This window comes from Centroberyx gerrardi, chromosome 11, assembly GCF_048128805.1.
Source record: "Centroberyx gerrardi isolate f3 chromosome 11, fCenGer3.hap1.cur.20231027, whole genome shotgun sequence".
NCBI classification, from domain to species: Eukaryota; Metazoa; Chordata; class Actinopteri; order Beryciformes; family Berycidae; genus Centroberyx; species Centroberyx gerrardi.
Genome location: NC_136007.1, coordinates 32,257,255 through 32,273,749, shown reverse-complemented (window position 1 = coordinate 32,273,749; position 16,495 = coordinate 32,257,255). Strand labels below are relative to the sequence as shown.

Genomic DNA, 16,495 nt, shown 5'->3' with positions numbered 1-16,495 from the left:
ACAAACTTAAAAAACGTGAATTACAGCTTTTTGTGCTCCCGAGCAAAACAAGGGAGCCGTTAGGAAGAAAAATGTGGATCCAGGCCATAAGGAGAGAGGCGCTGACAGTGGTACATGGTAGAAGAGGGGGGAAACTTTGGGACCCCGAGAGTAAGTACACTTATGTATGTGGCCAGTATTTTGTCACTGGCAAGTAAGTTACCAGTAATTATCTAGTAAGATTCTTGTAAGATAACCTGTATGTTAAAATGTGTTTAAAAGCTGTCCTAACATTAGGTTGCTACTAAGCTAACATTACTGAGCCAATTCCTCTCTGTAACATAGATGAGTTGTGTGTTCATGTCAAGGACATGTTAACTTGCTAACATAAGATAAGATAGTTAACTTAGCAACAATCCACTTTAATAACCAATGTGACAATTGCTAAGTCAGCGTCACTCAAACTTATAGTCTGAAAAGCATAGCTGTATTTCAAATTTATAAATATGAAGTGAAATTATTCAATGTCAACTTATTATCTTACCTGGTGATTAAATTAAGTAGTGGTAAATGTCGAGGTATTTAACTTAAGGCCACTGTGTGGGATCATTTATCCAGCTTTATTGGAGTAATGACAGAGGTGGGGACTCAAGTCACATGACTTGGACTCGAGTCACAGTTTTAATTGCTTGAGACTTGACTTGATGCATGAAGAGAAGACTTGAGACTTGACTTGACTTGGGTTCTGGTGACTTGGGACTTGACTTTGACTTGTACTTTGATGACTTGAAAAGGTTTCTAAAGTCTTGACTTGAGATCTTGTGTTTGTGTAAATGACTTGGATTGAAAGTGATGAGATTTGTTCCAGCAGACGACTGAATTTAAATTCTGTTTTTCTGAATTTGTATGGAATGATTGAATTTATTGAAGTTGAAACTGATTATAGAAATCAGACTCATGATGCTCTTACCAAGTTTTTATCCTATTAAAACCATATTGCATTGAAAAGTCCTAGATATTTAGTTTTCTTTAAGATATTAAATTGATACTGGACTCTTGACTTGCTGTTCTACATTTAGACTTGAGACTTGACATTAATGACATGGACTTGACTTGGACTTGACTTAGCAATCTACATTTGGACTTGGGACTTGACTTGAGACTTGTGCCTCAAGACTTGTGACTGACTTGGGACTCGGGCATAGCTGACTTGGTCACACCTCTGAGTAATGAAAAAGGACATTGATGGAGGCCAATTTGGTTATTTTTTTCAATGTACCTTTCTCTCTCTGTTGGAGGCAGTTTGCCGAAATAATTCTTTGACATACTTGTCTACTCGAAAATAGGAAAAACCTTGTCAGGCTGTCCGTATCTGAAAAGATTTCCTCCCAACCACCGCTTTAGCCGGTTTGTTAGCGATATTGTTTTCCCCCACAGTGGGCGTGGCTTTCGAAGTATGACGTGCTCCACAGTGTGTCTATCACTAGATAACATTCCGTGATTGAGTCACTGCCAATCGGGTTGCGATCTCTTTGGCTGTTGACTGTTGTGGTCACGAGAGCCCGCCCCTATGACTGCTGACAAAATCAAACCGGTTCGATTTGATTGTGAAAAATCAAACCAATTTGATTTCGTCATAAGAGTCACAGGAACTGTTAAGAGCGATATCTCACTTGGGGTGTCACACTAGTTGCGCGCTATGATTTTCCTAAAACTCTTCGGATTAGGCAAATGTAGGCTTTGACTGAAAATCCTAGGAAAAGTCGCCTAATGTGTCCTTGGCTTAAGCTGCTGTTCTAAGACTAGGGTTTGACCGATTGGGGTTTTTTAAGGCCGATACCAATTCAGATATTTTTTAACTGAAGCTGCCAATAGCCGATATTTTGTGCCGATATTGAATATCTTTAAATTTGAAAATTACTAAGATAAGATAAGAGATAAGATAGCACTTTATTAATCCCCTTGGGGAAATTCAGGTGCCACAGCAGCAACTGTCAGAACAGTACCAAGGAAAACAAATACAATAAGATAATAAAAGAGAAGAGGTAATAAGATAAAACAATAGAGGTAATGTACATAATATAGAGACTATAGAGACAGTGCAAAAATGCTAATAATAATAATGATGGGGGGGCAGAGGTGGTGGTGGTTGGGGGGCTAGACTGTCTTTCTGAGTCAAACCTATTGAAAAACAGGTTTAGCTCATTTGCATGTTCCTGGTTCCCCTCCACGGATGGACTGGACAGTCCGGTCGAAAACCGGGCATCTGGCAACCTGCTTGATAACGTTAGCTAGCTATGTAGCTAACGTTTGGTTTGCTAGCTGAACTAAAACGGATGATGTGCAGGGTACCTTAACGTTTATGATAAATGTTTAACGCTTCAGTGATGTTGAAATGGGAGCTTTCGCTAACCTCTCGAAATTCTTTATATAGACTGGCGTGTCGGTGCTTCGCCAAGTTTGACGTGTTACCCCCCTTCGCCGGCACCACTCTGTAGCAGTGTTTGCTGACTGAGGCAACAACCCAGCTGACTGCTACTAGTGAGAGGAGGGGCTGTGGGCAGCGGTGCAGGGTGTGTGTGTGTGTGTGTGTGTATGGCTAGCGGAGGCGGAGAAATGTTTGATTTTTCATTAAGAGAAAGCACTGCTGGTATCGATACTGTTGCAAATGAGTATTGTATCCGTTTCAAATTTTTAGTATCGATACTTATCGAAGAATCAATACTTTTGACAACCCTAATATGTATTGAATGTTGAATGAAGGCAGGGGGTTACAACACAGGCAAATAGATGAATTATTGTCCACAGATCACAAAGGCAACAAACAGATGAAGATTGATGTTGGCGTGTTTGATGGTTGACGTGTGGTTTCTGAAAGACAATAGGAAAATAAAGCAATGAAAGCAAAGGGCATTCAACTATCAGTATAGCCTTAATGGCATTAATAGGCAAGTGAATTGCATCGGCATTCAACAAACTATCATCACATCAGAGTCCGAAAACAAGGTGCTAAAAATACGTAAATGGGCGATAAGTCCCGCTATTAACGTTCATGAATAGCCTATTAATTAATTAAACAAATTAAATCCACATCTGAAATAACAACAGCCAATGTTTCACCAAACATAGTGATACAAGCAATTAACATAAATAGTAACCCATAATGAATGTCCCGTATAACAAACAAACTATGAATGAATGCTGACGTGGCATATGAATTTGGCCAAGCGCCAGGATACTACTTATCGGCCGAATAGGATTTAGCAGGCATTAACTGGCCTTATTTCCTATGGCAAATAAAAGAGACCAACAGACTTTACGAAATGTTATTACAAAAGGCACTGCAGCTGATGCCATGCTGCTATTATGTTTGTCTGCACATCAAAGTGACGTTTAGATATGTCACAGTCACGTGCAACCTGAAAATGAACACTTCAGTGTTTTTACAAAATGCATCAATGCCATTCTTTTAGAGTCCGAGTTGAGGATAAGTTGAAATTCCTAGCCTAACGGTGACAAATATTGGCCATAGAAAGGGCACTATATGCCATGGAAAAGTTAGGGAATATCATTACCAAAAATGTAGAGACCCTTCTGAAAGTTTAGCACCAGTAGTGATTGTTGCATGTCTTGTACCAGAGCCTGCAGTTCTGAAGTCCTTCCTGAAGGTAGAGCTGAACCTATGCCTTGGTTGCAGTAAGGATGGAGAGCAACAACCTCCTGCTTTGCTCTGCTGTGTCCTCCAAGCTCTGGCCATCCAGGGAGACCTTCAGCACAAGATCAAACTTTTCAGTAAGACAAAACAACACATTCTGACCTATATTTTTATGTTGTTGTTTTTTTTATATACATTCCTGATGCTTCCTTTCAGTTAATATTGTTTACATTTGGTTCTGAGGCTTTTATCATTCTGTATTAAAAAAAAAAAAAAAAAACTTTCAGTTTAGTCTGTTTCTCCTTGCGTTATTTTTGTACTTACTGAGACCATGACATGATACTTATCAAGCTTCTCTGTGATGGTGTCCTGGTCTGTGATAACTGGTCAGCTCCAATTCAACAAAGCTGATTTATTATGCACATAATCTCACACATCTAAAAACTGTAAACTGTCTTGCCAAATTCACTTGGTTTGAGAGATATTTTGATGGTGGTAATTTGATGTTTCTTCTGATGTATGTCATGTAGTGTTAAATACAGCACAGTGATTTTAAAAAAAATAGAAGCAAAGTCTAACTGTTTTGAAATTCCAATGGGTGGGGAGTCTCAGTAGCTGATGAATTGTGGTCATTTTGTGTTATGTGGCAGTAAAAGCAAAATATATATACAACGCCTGTCAGAAGTTTGGGGACACCTTGCCGTTTCAAAATTTTCAAAGTACTATTTGATTTTCTCTTATTTCCCTATTTTTCAATGAAGTAAGGAATAACATTCCTGCAATGCTTTTGTTAACATAAAATAGCTATTTACTAATCCTTTGGATATATTTTCAATACTCACGCTTCATGTTTATTAAAGTGTCTTATTTAGTATGAAGACAAGGTTTTTGCCTACCAACCAGCACCACAAACCTCTGGGAAGTCCTGCAAGAGGCAAGGCAGAGCGACTCTGAGGAATGCCTGGAAAAAACTGACTGTTCACATGAAGAAAGTAGTAGTAGTAGTTACAGCTGCTAAGGGAATTTTTTTTTTGTTGAATGTGTAGTTTAAATGTTTTAGTGTTATTGTCACAAATATTTGCATGTATGACTTTTTTTTAGTAAAAACCTATTTAGTCTTTAATGTGGTTAAGTAATTGCAAATTGACAAAGAAAACATGCTTATTTATGAACAATTTCAAAAGCTAGGTGTCCCCAAACTTGATGGGCAGTTTGAAATATATATATATATACACACACACACACACACACACACACACACACACACACACACACACACACACATATATACACACACATATATATGTGTGTGTGCAGTCCAACCAGTTCTTCCACTACTAGCCCAGTAATGGTTGCCGTTGTTCTTCAGGTCAGGTGCTGTTAAAGAATATGTTGAAGCCATTGGTGATGTACCCTTCACTGTCAGTGAAGGTGACAGAGCAGCAAGGCGAGGGAACCGTCTTGGCCTTACAGTGTTTGGAGGAGAGCCATGATGAGCGATCTACTCCCTCACAAGTCTACGGCAAACTCATCCTGGTGCTAAAGACGCTGCACTCACACCTACTAGGTATGGCTGGGTCCTCTGCCTTTCTTTTAGTCAGCATATTGATGTGACATTTGATTTGTTATATCATGTCTCAGAGGTGCTAGGTGTATGATTTTAACATAAAAAAATCATTACCACATTCATTTTGACACCATACTATAATTACCATAAACCAGGGCTCCAGACTAACATTTTCCACTAGGAGCACTGGTACTCCTGACAGAAATTTTTAGGAGCATCACGTTAATCGACATTTAGCACACCACGTTCATATTTTTTCCACCTTAACTGTGTTATTGATCAATTCTTTGGTAATAAATACAGAACTTCACAAAAAAACAATGCTGTTTTATTTTAAAGGTCCCATAATGTGCAAAACAGGATTTCCGTTGTGTCTTTGATTATAAAGGAGTTGGATGTGCTATCTAAACATCATGGAAGTATCAAAACACATGGTCCCCAGCTAAATCCACACCATCCATGTAAGGAAAATATGCCTTTAAACGAGCCGTTTTGGACTTCACAAACCGTAAATTTGTGACGTCACAAAGATACGCTCATTTCATATGCCCGCCTACAGCACCGTCTGCCATTGCCCGGCAACTGAATGCGGAAGACCAAACCCTGTTGTCTGTAGTGTAGCGTAGCACGGAAAAATGTCCAGAAAACAATCAACTGCACCTGAAAGATGGATCTATCCTAACTGGACGTGACCCAACAGCAAACGTGCAAACTGTACAAACTAATGTAACATACAACATAAGCAATAAAGGTGTCAACTCTAAAAGAGGTAAGATGTTATGTACAGGGGAATGACCAGCAGGCCTCCATGAGATGCAGTTTTTGAATATTTCAGCTACAGTTCTAAAACTGTTGAGCTGTAGCTGAATAACACTGGCATAAATTACAACAGTCATATGTCCAAATGGTAGATAGCATGGGACATAACCATGTTTGCCAGTGTCATGACAATATTTGTATCCCCTGAAGATGAGTTCTTCTTTTGCGTCTTCACATCAATTTGATGTAATTGAACGTAATAACTACATAATGTCTGGTGTGGATTTGTTTCCTATCGCTAGCCAGTACAACGGCAATTGTAAGACACTTCATGGAATAACATTACAGCAGCTATCAAAGTAGCCAGCTAAAAGCTACCGACACCTACTGTGTTGACAAACTTACTAGACAACCTCAAACCACCGGCACCGGTGAACGTCAGGCTAAAAATGAATCAAACAAACCATATGGTATAGTTACCGTGGGAGACACACACCGGCAGGTAACATTAGATATCATTTTTATGGGATATAAATTTGTCCGCTATGGCTATCCAGAAAGACCACATAGCCGACACAACTACATACACACGCACGGTGAGAAAGTACGAAAACAGTGAAATTTCAACCTACCAGTCAGAAACATCCTGCTGTAACCGTGTCTGTAAAACTTCGGCAGCTTCCTCCTCTTGTTCGGTTGACAGATTCCTTCTCAAACATGTATGGTTTTACATGTTGTGTCACAGAGTTTTCTTCTACAAGGAGCTGCCATGTTGGTTTTGGAGTTTTTCCGTGTCTGTACCCTCCCCCCTCACCCAGCCGATCAGGCGGCCAATCAGAGCAGCGCCTCATTGTCAGAGCATCCCCGCCCACTCACAACAGCGCATAGTTAATGAGGGGAGAAACAGAGAGGATGGAGAGGCCCCACAGAGCCTGGATTTGTGTTTTTTTGCAACAGAATTCATAACCTTGTTTTAAAGACCTCTGAGAAATGTTTTAAACCGTTAAAAAGAGCATAATATGGGACCTTTAACTTTTTTTTTTAACAGTATTTAAATATATAAAGTTTGTGGTGAAATTGGCAAGCTTAGTTTTCCCCGCAACTGTTTGGCCACACTGATCAAGAGGCAGGTCATCAAGAGGCATATTCAGGTCAGTCAGTCAGGCTGTCAGTCAGTATCTGTCGCTTCTTGAGATGGCCTCTAGAGGCCGTCTTTGGCTAAGAGATGCAGTGTTTCCCATACACTGACACAAAATCAAAAGTTGGTCAATGTATAAAATTGATTTAAATTGATCTTTAAAGGACTTATTTGCCACTGTTTATGTGGATGTCCAATCAGTGTTGATGGTAAATGTAGTCAATTGAAGCAATAAATTCCTCAGTGCGTGCTATATTGACAGAAAGCTGAGTTTTTCTGAGTTTTCCTGCTCCACAGCCGTTATTGCAGTGCCTACATGTACCAGGCTGCCCTGCGTTACCAGTAGTGGAAATTTGCACCAAAACTAGTTCTCGGTAGCAAAAAACACATACATGGTAACAGGAGTTGATTGGGCTTGACGTGCCGGGGCAGCTTGTACACAACCTAAAACCTGTCTGGTCTCATGTGGTGTGAGTCTGTAATCCATTACCTGGAAGACTTTAGGTCAAGGGAGAGGACTAACAAATCAACTCCACCCCCCCCCCCCCCAAAAGCCAACAATGGCCGATGGTTGGACATGGGGCCAGCAACCCTATTCCATAAAAAAACATATATGCTACGGAAACGGCAACAAAAGAAAACCTTACATCTGGATGTGTAGGCCCACCGGAGTTCCAAACTCATATGACCGCCTCTGGCGAAATCCCACGGGAAGCCGGTGGTGCGAAGATGGCGGCCCTAAACACCAAAACCAAACTACGGATTGGTTTCTGGAATGTCCGAACCATGTTTGCAGCTGGGAAGCTAGCGCAGATCACCAATGAAATGAGACGCTACAATTAGGGCTGCAGCTATCGATTATTTTAGTAATCGAGTATTCTACCGATTATTCCATCGATTAATCGAGTAATCGGATAAGAAATACTTTTGCTTTATTAAAGAGCAATAGTAAATATACAAAAGAGAAAAGCTGTCCACACGAAGCTGTCCATACGACACTGTGATTTACTGAAAACGAGGTGAAATAATAATTATTATTGATATTTATTACTAGGCCTAAATATCATACAAGTTCATAAGACTGGCTAATGTACATTTATTTACTATGTTGAAGGGTTGCCCTACACCTGCTGACCCTACTCACTGCAATCAAACTAAACTGAATATACCTGCTGTGTTGGACTGGTGCATTTTAGGCTCCAATTGCTACTTACACCACCTGATATTTTGCTTTCTGGGGTATTTTATGCATCACTGTGAGGGGAGTAGGTGTGTGTGTGTGTGTGTGTGGGGGGGGGGCGGGGGTGTATGTGTGTGTGACTATCATAATAATAACATGAATGAAGCTCAGGCTTTCACAAATTGACTGCAGCATTTTATTTTCTGTGGTTATTTTCTTGAGCAAAACTTAGCTAACTTGGGGACATCATAGCTAGCCACCATATTGATTTACGTTCTTAACTAGCCATTACATATAGCCATAATTAACGTGCATTCTTTACTAGCCTTCATCTCATCCCGTTTTAATATTAAGTGCTGACTCCGCCCACCCGGGCCAGTTTCGGCGTACGCCGGTAGCAATTACAAGTGGACCCTATCCTACAGTCCCTGCTCTCAGCGGAGGGAGGGAGCTACGCTGTGTGTGGGAAGCGCTGTGACCGTCGGACCTCTCTGGATTAGACAAGCAAGTAGAGAAAACCGGCATCAGCCGAACCAATTTATTGCCAAATGCTTTGGGATTCAACACATTAACATTGCTTCCCATGGTCAGAAAAAGTCGGCAGATTTGTCGCTAGTCGCTTTTGAGAAATAAAGTCGCCAGGGGGGTCTGAAAAGTCACTAAGTCTAGCGACAAAGTCGCCAAGTTGGCAACACTGGATCCGAAACTTTGGACACTTTCTGTCGTTTTCTCTGGCCTGTCTCTTCTCTTCGCCCCTCGCTATTTTCTCTCTCTTTCTCCAGCGCGTTGTGCAACAGTAATAATCATCCGTGCGAAACACTGAGCGTGTATATAGTTATATGGATTAAACGAAGCTTCGATGCAAAGAATTTGCATCGATGATTTTTAGTAATCGAGTTACTCGAGTTTCTCGAGGAATCGTTTCAGCCCTAGCTACAATCTTAACATCCTTGGGATAAGCGAAGTTAGATGGACCGATTCAGGGTCAACCAAAATAAACACAGGAGAAACAGTCGTATACTCTGGGCGGGATGATGGTCAACATCATGAGGGCCATTATTCTCAAGAAGGGTGTAGAGAAGACACTAATAGAATGGAAACCCATTAACAGCAGGTTGATAAAAGCCAGATTCAACAGACAACATGCCCACCTACCAGTTATCCAATGCTATGCGCCCACCAATGATGCCAAAGAAGAAGACAAAGATCTATTCTATAACATCCTCCAATCCGAAGTCGAAAATACACCTGCCCACGATCTACTCTTAGTCTGCGGAGACCTAAATGTAAAGGTTGGAAATGACAACAACAACTATGAGAGAGCCATGGGCAAACACGGATGTGGAGAAATGAACAACAATGGTGAGAAGCTAGCAACATTCTGTCTAACCAACAACCTGGTTATTGGTGGCAGTCTATTCCCCCACAAGAACATCCACAAGCTGACATGGCTCTCCTCAAATGGTAGAGGCAAGAACCAGATTGACCATTTGATGATCAACGGCAAGTGGAGACGCTCGCTGAGAGATGTCAAAGTGCACAGGGGAGCTGATGTCGCCAGTGACCATCACCTTGTAACAGCGGATATCAAACTGAAGCTGAAAAGAACAGGCCCGCCACCCAAAGGAACACCAAGATTTGATGTCAGCATGTTGAAAGATCCATCCATAAAGGAAAAATTCACATTGCAAGTTCGAAATAGATATGAAGCCCTCTCAAATAACGCTAAGGAAGATGAGGAGGTAAATGGGAAGGATATTGACAAACACTGGGCAAATGTGGCTGAAACCTACAATGAAAGTAGCAAAAAAAAGTAATCGGACACAGGAGAAAACTGCGGAAAGAATGGATCAAAGTGGAAACATGAAAGGTCATTGAGGAAAGGAGAGAGCTGGAAAAGAAAGTAAATGACACCAAATCACTAAGGCTGAAACAGAAACTAGAAGCTCAGTATAGAAAGACCAACACACAGGTGAAAAGGCTAGTAAGGAAAGATAAGAAATCCTACCTGGAGGAGCTGGTCAACGCAGCCGAAAAAGCAGCTACAAGCAACCAACAAGGAACAGTCTACAAAATCACAAACCTGTTATGCGAAAGTTTAGAACCAGTAACCTCATCAAGGACAAACATGGACAACTACTTACCACACAAAAAGAAGAGGAAGAAAGGTGGATAGAACACTTCAGAGAGGTTCTCAACAGAGACCCCCCTCTACAACCAATAGAGATACAGGAAGCCGCAGAAGACCTGGACATCAACATCAACCCACCAACAAAAAGGGAAATCATTGAAGCTATCAAATCATTAAAAAATGGGAAGTCCCCAGGTGCTGACAACTTAAATGCAGAACTCTTCAAAGCTGATCCAGAATTGGCTGCCAACATCCTCCTTCCACTGTTTACTGACATCTGGGTGGAAGGGAAGATACCATCAGACTGGACAAAAGGAGTGATTGTTAAAGTACCAAAGAAAGGCACACTATCAGACTGCAACAACTGGAGGGGCATTACACTTCTGTCAGTTCCCAGCAAGATATTCTGCAAGATCATCATACACCGAATGACATCAGCCGTAGATGAAATACTCCGAGACGAGCAAGCAGGATTCAGGAAAGGCAGAGGGTGCACAGACCAGATCTTCGCTCTCAGAAACATCATTGAGCAGTGTAGTGAATGGCAACGACAACTATACATAAACTTCATCGACTTCCAGAAGGCTTTTGACAGCATCCACCGTGACAGCCTCTGGAAGATCCTCAGAAGTTATGGTATTCCCTCTCATATTGTGAACATCATCCAACAGTTTTACAACAGCTTTTCCTGCACTGTAGGGGCAAACAAAACCAGCTTTGCAGTAGAATCTGGAGTCCGCCAGGGATGTGTTATGTCAACACTATTATTCAACCTCACCATAGACTGGGTCATGCGGAGAACAACAAAAGATCAGGCGAGAGGAATTCGATGGACTCTCTATTCCACCCTTGAAGACCTTGACTTTGCCGATGATCTAGCCCTTCTCTCACATACACATCACCACTTACAGGAAAAAACAGCGAGACTCCAGTCCTATGGGCAACAAGTTGGACTGGTGATCAACTGTAACAAAACCAAAGTCATGCCCATCAACATCAATACACCAAAAGCAATAAGAATAAATGAACAGATCATAGAAAACACCCATAACTTCACATACCTAGGAAGCACCATTTGCCACAATGGGGGTACCAGCCAAGACATTCACAACAGGATAAATAAAGCACGTGCAACATTCACAAGACTAAAACAAATCTGGAAATCTAACCAATACAGCTCCAAAACCAAACTCCGAATATACCAAAGCTGTGTATTGTCAACACTACTCTACGGAGCAGAATGCTGGAAAACAACAGAACAGGACACCCATAAATGATGTACCTTCCATACATCATGCATATCTTCTGGCCAAACACCATCTCCAACAACCTTCTTAGAATCACTCAGCAAGACAAAATACATACAACATTACAGAGACGCCGGTGGACCTGGATTGGACATGTGCTCAGAATGGAAGCAACAGCAATTCCCAAAGTTGCATTACATTGGACCCCAGAGGGTAAACGAAAGAGAGGGAGGCCCAAAATAACATGGCGCAGGACCATTGAGAGAGAGCTACAGCACCACCAACAAAGCTGGGGAACCATGGAGGGGAAGGCCAGAGACAGACAGAAGTGGAGGGACTTTGTTGCTGCCCTATGCGCCAGCCGGCGAAATGGGAATGAGTGAGTGAGTGACATGTACCAGGATGCATTGCGTGCGAGCTCCTGGTGCTCAACCCCCGTCCAAGTGAGGAGTAAAATTTTCATGCATAGTAACGCACACACGGGCTCTCTCGGGGTTGGCGTCGGCGACAGCATCCAACAAAAACTGCCCACGCTGAAATTCATTGCAGCAGAATGATTCAGTTTCTGTTGGCAGCGGAGGGCAATTTGAGCAAAGGCACCACCAGTCGCTGTTTGCTCTCGGCAGCTCAGGTTCTGGAAGGTCCCCGCCGGCCATATCCTCTTGCACGGCTAATGCAGCCGCAGCCTCGGCCTCTCTCCGCTGCATTTCTTCGGCCGTATACTCTGGCTCGAATAAATACGGCTGAATATCCGAGTCAGCCAAAACACTGTAAAAAGTATTCTCGTCCATAACATCCTCTGCACTCATATTTTCGGATGCCATTTTCGCTGTTGGAAACGTAGTTAGTTTGCAATACAAGCGAAGAGAACAAGGAAGTTTCGTTTTTGAGCGGCATCTAGAGCACGCCCCCTGGATACCCAGACTAGAAATCCAAGCTGAAATAGCCTGTAGTTCTTCTGAGAACCAATGACGTCACTGGTTCCCGGAAGAACAACAGATTTTGAAGCTGCGCCCCAGAGACACAGAGAACATAAAAAAAAACTGTTGTTCACACTGTATCCCTAATGCGGATAGATAGAGATAAGGTTGAAAGTCAGCAAAGTGGTCCTTTAATGCGCCTGATATGCACATCACGTCATGTTTGTCATTTGGAGATGCACAGACAGTAGACCAGTAGAATTGCATTCAATCCTACAGTCTCCTGCTGTGAAAACAAAAGTGAAACTTAAGAAACTTTCCACAATTTGCTTCAACCTCGCCTGTGTTATTTGCAAGTCGCCCTGGTGCTCCTAGTTAGTCGCACCATCTCCAAAAATGGTCGCAAAATGCAACTAAATGTTCGCACTCTGGAGCCCTGTAAACAAACAAGAAGATTGGCAGCCTCTACTGGCCTCTATACTACATTTTACATTTCGTGCCACTGGGTTGAATTTGGAAGGAACTCCGCTGTATCGCATTACAGCACAAAACAGAAAGAGAGCGCTGTTCGTCCAGTGCAAATGGAGCTAAAGTTTTCAGAGTTTCTGGCAATGGCAGATGGTGGAAGGGGTGAAAAGCCAATGGAAAAATCAATTCCAACATATTTATCCTCTGCAGTAAAGCTGAAGAGGGGGAGGGGGACAGGAAGCAACAGGGCTTATGGGAAATGTGGTGTTACATTTGAAGTGCACTAGCAATACCACTGGCGCGAGATGCCAACAAATGATTTAATTTGTTTACAGCAGTGTTACCCAACCCAGTTCTCCCCCTGTCCTACAGGTTTTTATTCAATTTTTACTCTTGCACACTAGATCCAATTAAGGGCTACACACTTTCATGCTAGCCCTGTTCAGTGCTACTACTACTGCACAACCAATCAGAATTAAGCCCTTAATTGGATCAGGGGTGCAAGAGTAGTGCTAAGGACTGGATTTGGAAACACTGGTTAACAGTAATTATTCCAAGTAATCAAAATTAATTTGACAATGATATACTGATTTTTAAAAATGCTACATGTTGCACCTTTCTTTAACAGTTTGTCTTGTATTTAACTGGCCTTTGTCTTGTCTTGGCCAGATTTCCCTGATCTCAATGGGACTAGGTTAAATAAAATAATATGTATATATATATATATAATAAAAGAAATAATGATTAGAGGGGTATTATAATTGTGTTTATCAATTTTAGCATGTCATTTGTTTTGTATGGTTATTCGTTATTTATGCGTGTTCAGTACCTTGAACTGAACTGTCAAACAATAACTATATTAGTTGTATTTAAAGTATTCCTTTAAAACGCCATACTAATTGTCTGAGTTGAATACTGAGTCATGTATCCTTTATTTTTCAGATGTGTCCATTGGTGAGAAGAAGCTATCAGCTATCTTGGGAGAGTTGATATGGATGGAGATTTCCCAATGCATCATCCATGAATGTCTGCTCTACTCCATCCCTACCAACAGCAGCCAGTTGGACAAATACAATACAGTATGGACTTACAGCAGTTTGCATAGGATCACATACTGATTACCACATATAGAGAATGTATAAGTTTACCTATGTGTCACATAGGTACCTATATGTGTCACATATAGTAAACGTATAGGGTCACATACTGTATAATATACAACCCAGGGTATCCACAGGTCCTTAAAAAGTCTGAAAAAGCCTTGCATTATCTAAATTTAAGCATTAAAAATTAGTAAAAATAAATAAATGTCTTACAGTTGAGATTTTTTTTATTATTCTTATTTATTTATTTTTTACATTTTTATTGAATTTCTTTCTTTGTACATGCTCAAGGTGATCAAGGAGACAGAGGAGTTTGAGAAGTCCCTGAAGGAGATGCAATATTTGCAGGGTGATTCCACAGACCTGCTCAAGTATGCCAGGGATGTCAACTGTCACTTTGCCAGCAAGAAGTGCAAGGATGTAATTGTGGCGGCACGCAAACTCATGACTTCCAAGATGCACAACACTGTCAGAGTACGTGTTTATTTGTGTGAACTAGGATTGTGCAATTTGACATTCCCCCCAAGGGAACTTGGCTAAGTTGGTTATTTGAGCAGTGAGACTTGAAATGGTGAATCAAATCATTGCTGTCAGTTCTGCTAGTGTATTTCAGAGACATTGTTGCATAAGCATTTTGGTTATAATCTCATTGATTGTAAATGGCATGATTATATTGGGTCATTGGCAATGTTCCCTCTAAGCCAGGGGTGTCCAACTATAGCAGCTGATTTCACTAGTTAACATAGCAACCATAGTGCAGGTACTAATCAGTGAACTCAGCTATCTTAGTGATTGGTTTGGAATGAATACCTGCAGACTCTTAATGTTACAGGCGTAGACACCACTTGCACCACTTTTATTGTTGTTTTTTGAAATCCCCCACTGTCAGATCACGCCAGACTCCAAGCTACCTCTTCCCAAGTTGCCTGTCTCAGGTTCAGAGGTCAAGGTGAGACAGGAGGCCAGGAAGGAGGAGGTGACGCTGGACAATGTGAAGCAGTTGGCAGCTCGGACTCTGTGTCTGCCAGCCTGTCGCATCAGTGAGTCAGTCCAGCAGCTGATGGAGTTGGCGCTCAACACCCTGTGTGAGGCCGTGGGAAGCTCCACACAATGGTAGGCTGCTCAAAGACCTCACTGGCTTTTCTGTTGATCAGGGTTTACACAGGTCTTGAAAAAGTCTTAAATGATCAAAATTTAAAGCCTTAAAAAGCATTAAAATGTCTTCAATACAGATATCAGAGGGCTTAATTTTTTAATATCATGTAATGAATCATTTTGAGATACTGCACATAGAAAAAACGTATGGTCTGAACAGCCCAGCTGCGATTTATGCACCTAAATCCCACTATGCCCATTATATACTATCCCACTATATATATATATATGTATGTGTGTGTGTGTGTGTGTGTGTGTGTGTATATATATATATATGTGTATATATACATATATATATACATATAATATATATACATACACATAACATTATAAACATCATAATAATATATGATATATATATATATAATATAATGATTTTTCTGAAATCTAATCCATGTTTTTTGTGTTTATTTACAGTGCCTTGCAACTGTTTTTCACCGTGAGAAACATATTCCAGCTCTTCTATGATGTTGTGCCTACTTACCACAAGTTAGGATCTTGCCATCAAACCACTTGCAAGCCAAACCAATATGTTTCACTTGTTCAGGTATAGAAAGTGCTCTCTCTTGTTTCTCTGCTCCACCATCCAGAGAGAACCTGCTCAAGTTTCCTCACCTGGCTGCCATTCAGCACAACAACTGCATGTACCTGGCCCACCATCTGCTGACCCTGGGTCACCACTTCAGAGCCCACCTGCCCCAGCCCCTCAGCGAGGGTGTTGCCACATTTGTTGACATGGTGCCCGGATTCAGGAAACTGGGTAAAAGAAAGTTTTCACTTGATATTGAAGTACTTTATATCGAATCAGTTTTGTTTGCTAGGACTGGTGGTTTGTTTACACCGATCAGCCGTTAAAGATGCCGCCGACTATAGAAGAAGTTTTATTTATGTTTTCAATATTATTTTGTTTGAAAGCACGCTAAGGCAATGCAAGTTGTACTTATAGCTTCTGTCCAGGAGAAGATATCATGCAAAGGTCTTCAATGGCACAGGTGTTTACAGTAACAAGCTATTAATTAAGTAAACATAGGCAATGTGATGATGTGTGGTAGTTAATGTAATAGAAGGGCATTTATTTTTGTACATAATCACAATGACTACTGAAGATAAAAACTATTAAAGATAAAAGAAATGCTGCCATGCTGTTGGCCTAGGCTTTTTATTATAAATGGAAGGGGTGAGCTGATCATGTC

The 16,495-nt window shown here is 41.2% G+C and overlaps 1 protein-coding gene across 2 annotated transcripts in view; it reads left to right on the top strand.

Annotated features, from left to right (window-relative positions):
* The window catches only part of zw10 (zw10 kinetochore protein), a 39,840-nt gene that overhangs the window by 9,317 nt on the left and 14,028 nt on the right, over nucleotides 1-16,495 (top strand). For both annotated transcript variants that reach the window (XM_078286820.1, XM_071898632.2), the window contains 7 exons: nucleotides 3,619-3,771; nucleotides 5,004-5,201; nucleotides 13,987-14,123; nucleotides 14,439-14,621; nucleotides 15,037-15,260; nucleotides 15,720-15,791; nucleotides 15,893-16,062. In XM_078286820.1, coding sequence (XP_078142946.1) covers nucleotides 3,619-3,771; nucleotides 5,004-5,201; nucleotides 13,987-14,123; nucleotides 14,439-14,621; nucleotides 15,037-15,260; nucleotides 15,720-15,791; nucleotides 15,893-16,062 — 1,137 coding nt within the window. The remainder of the gene's footprint in view (nucleotides 1-3,618; nucleotides 3,772-5,003; nucleotides 5,202-13,986; nucleotides 14,124-14,438; nucleotides 14,622-15,036; nucleotides 15,261-15,719; nucleotides 15,792-15,892; nucleotides 16,063-16,495) is intronic.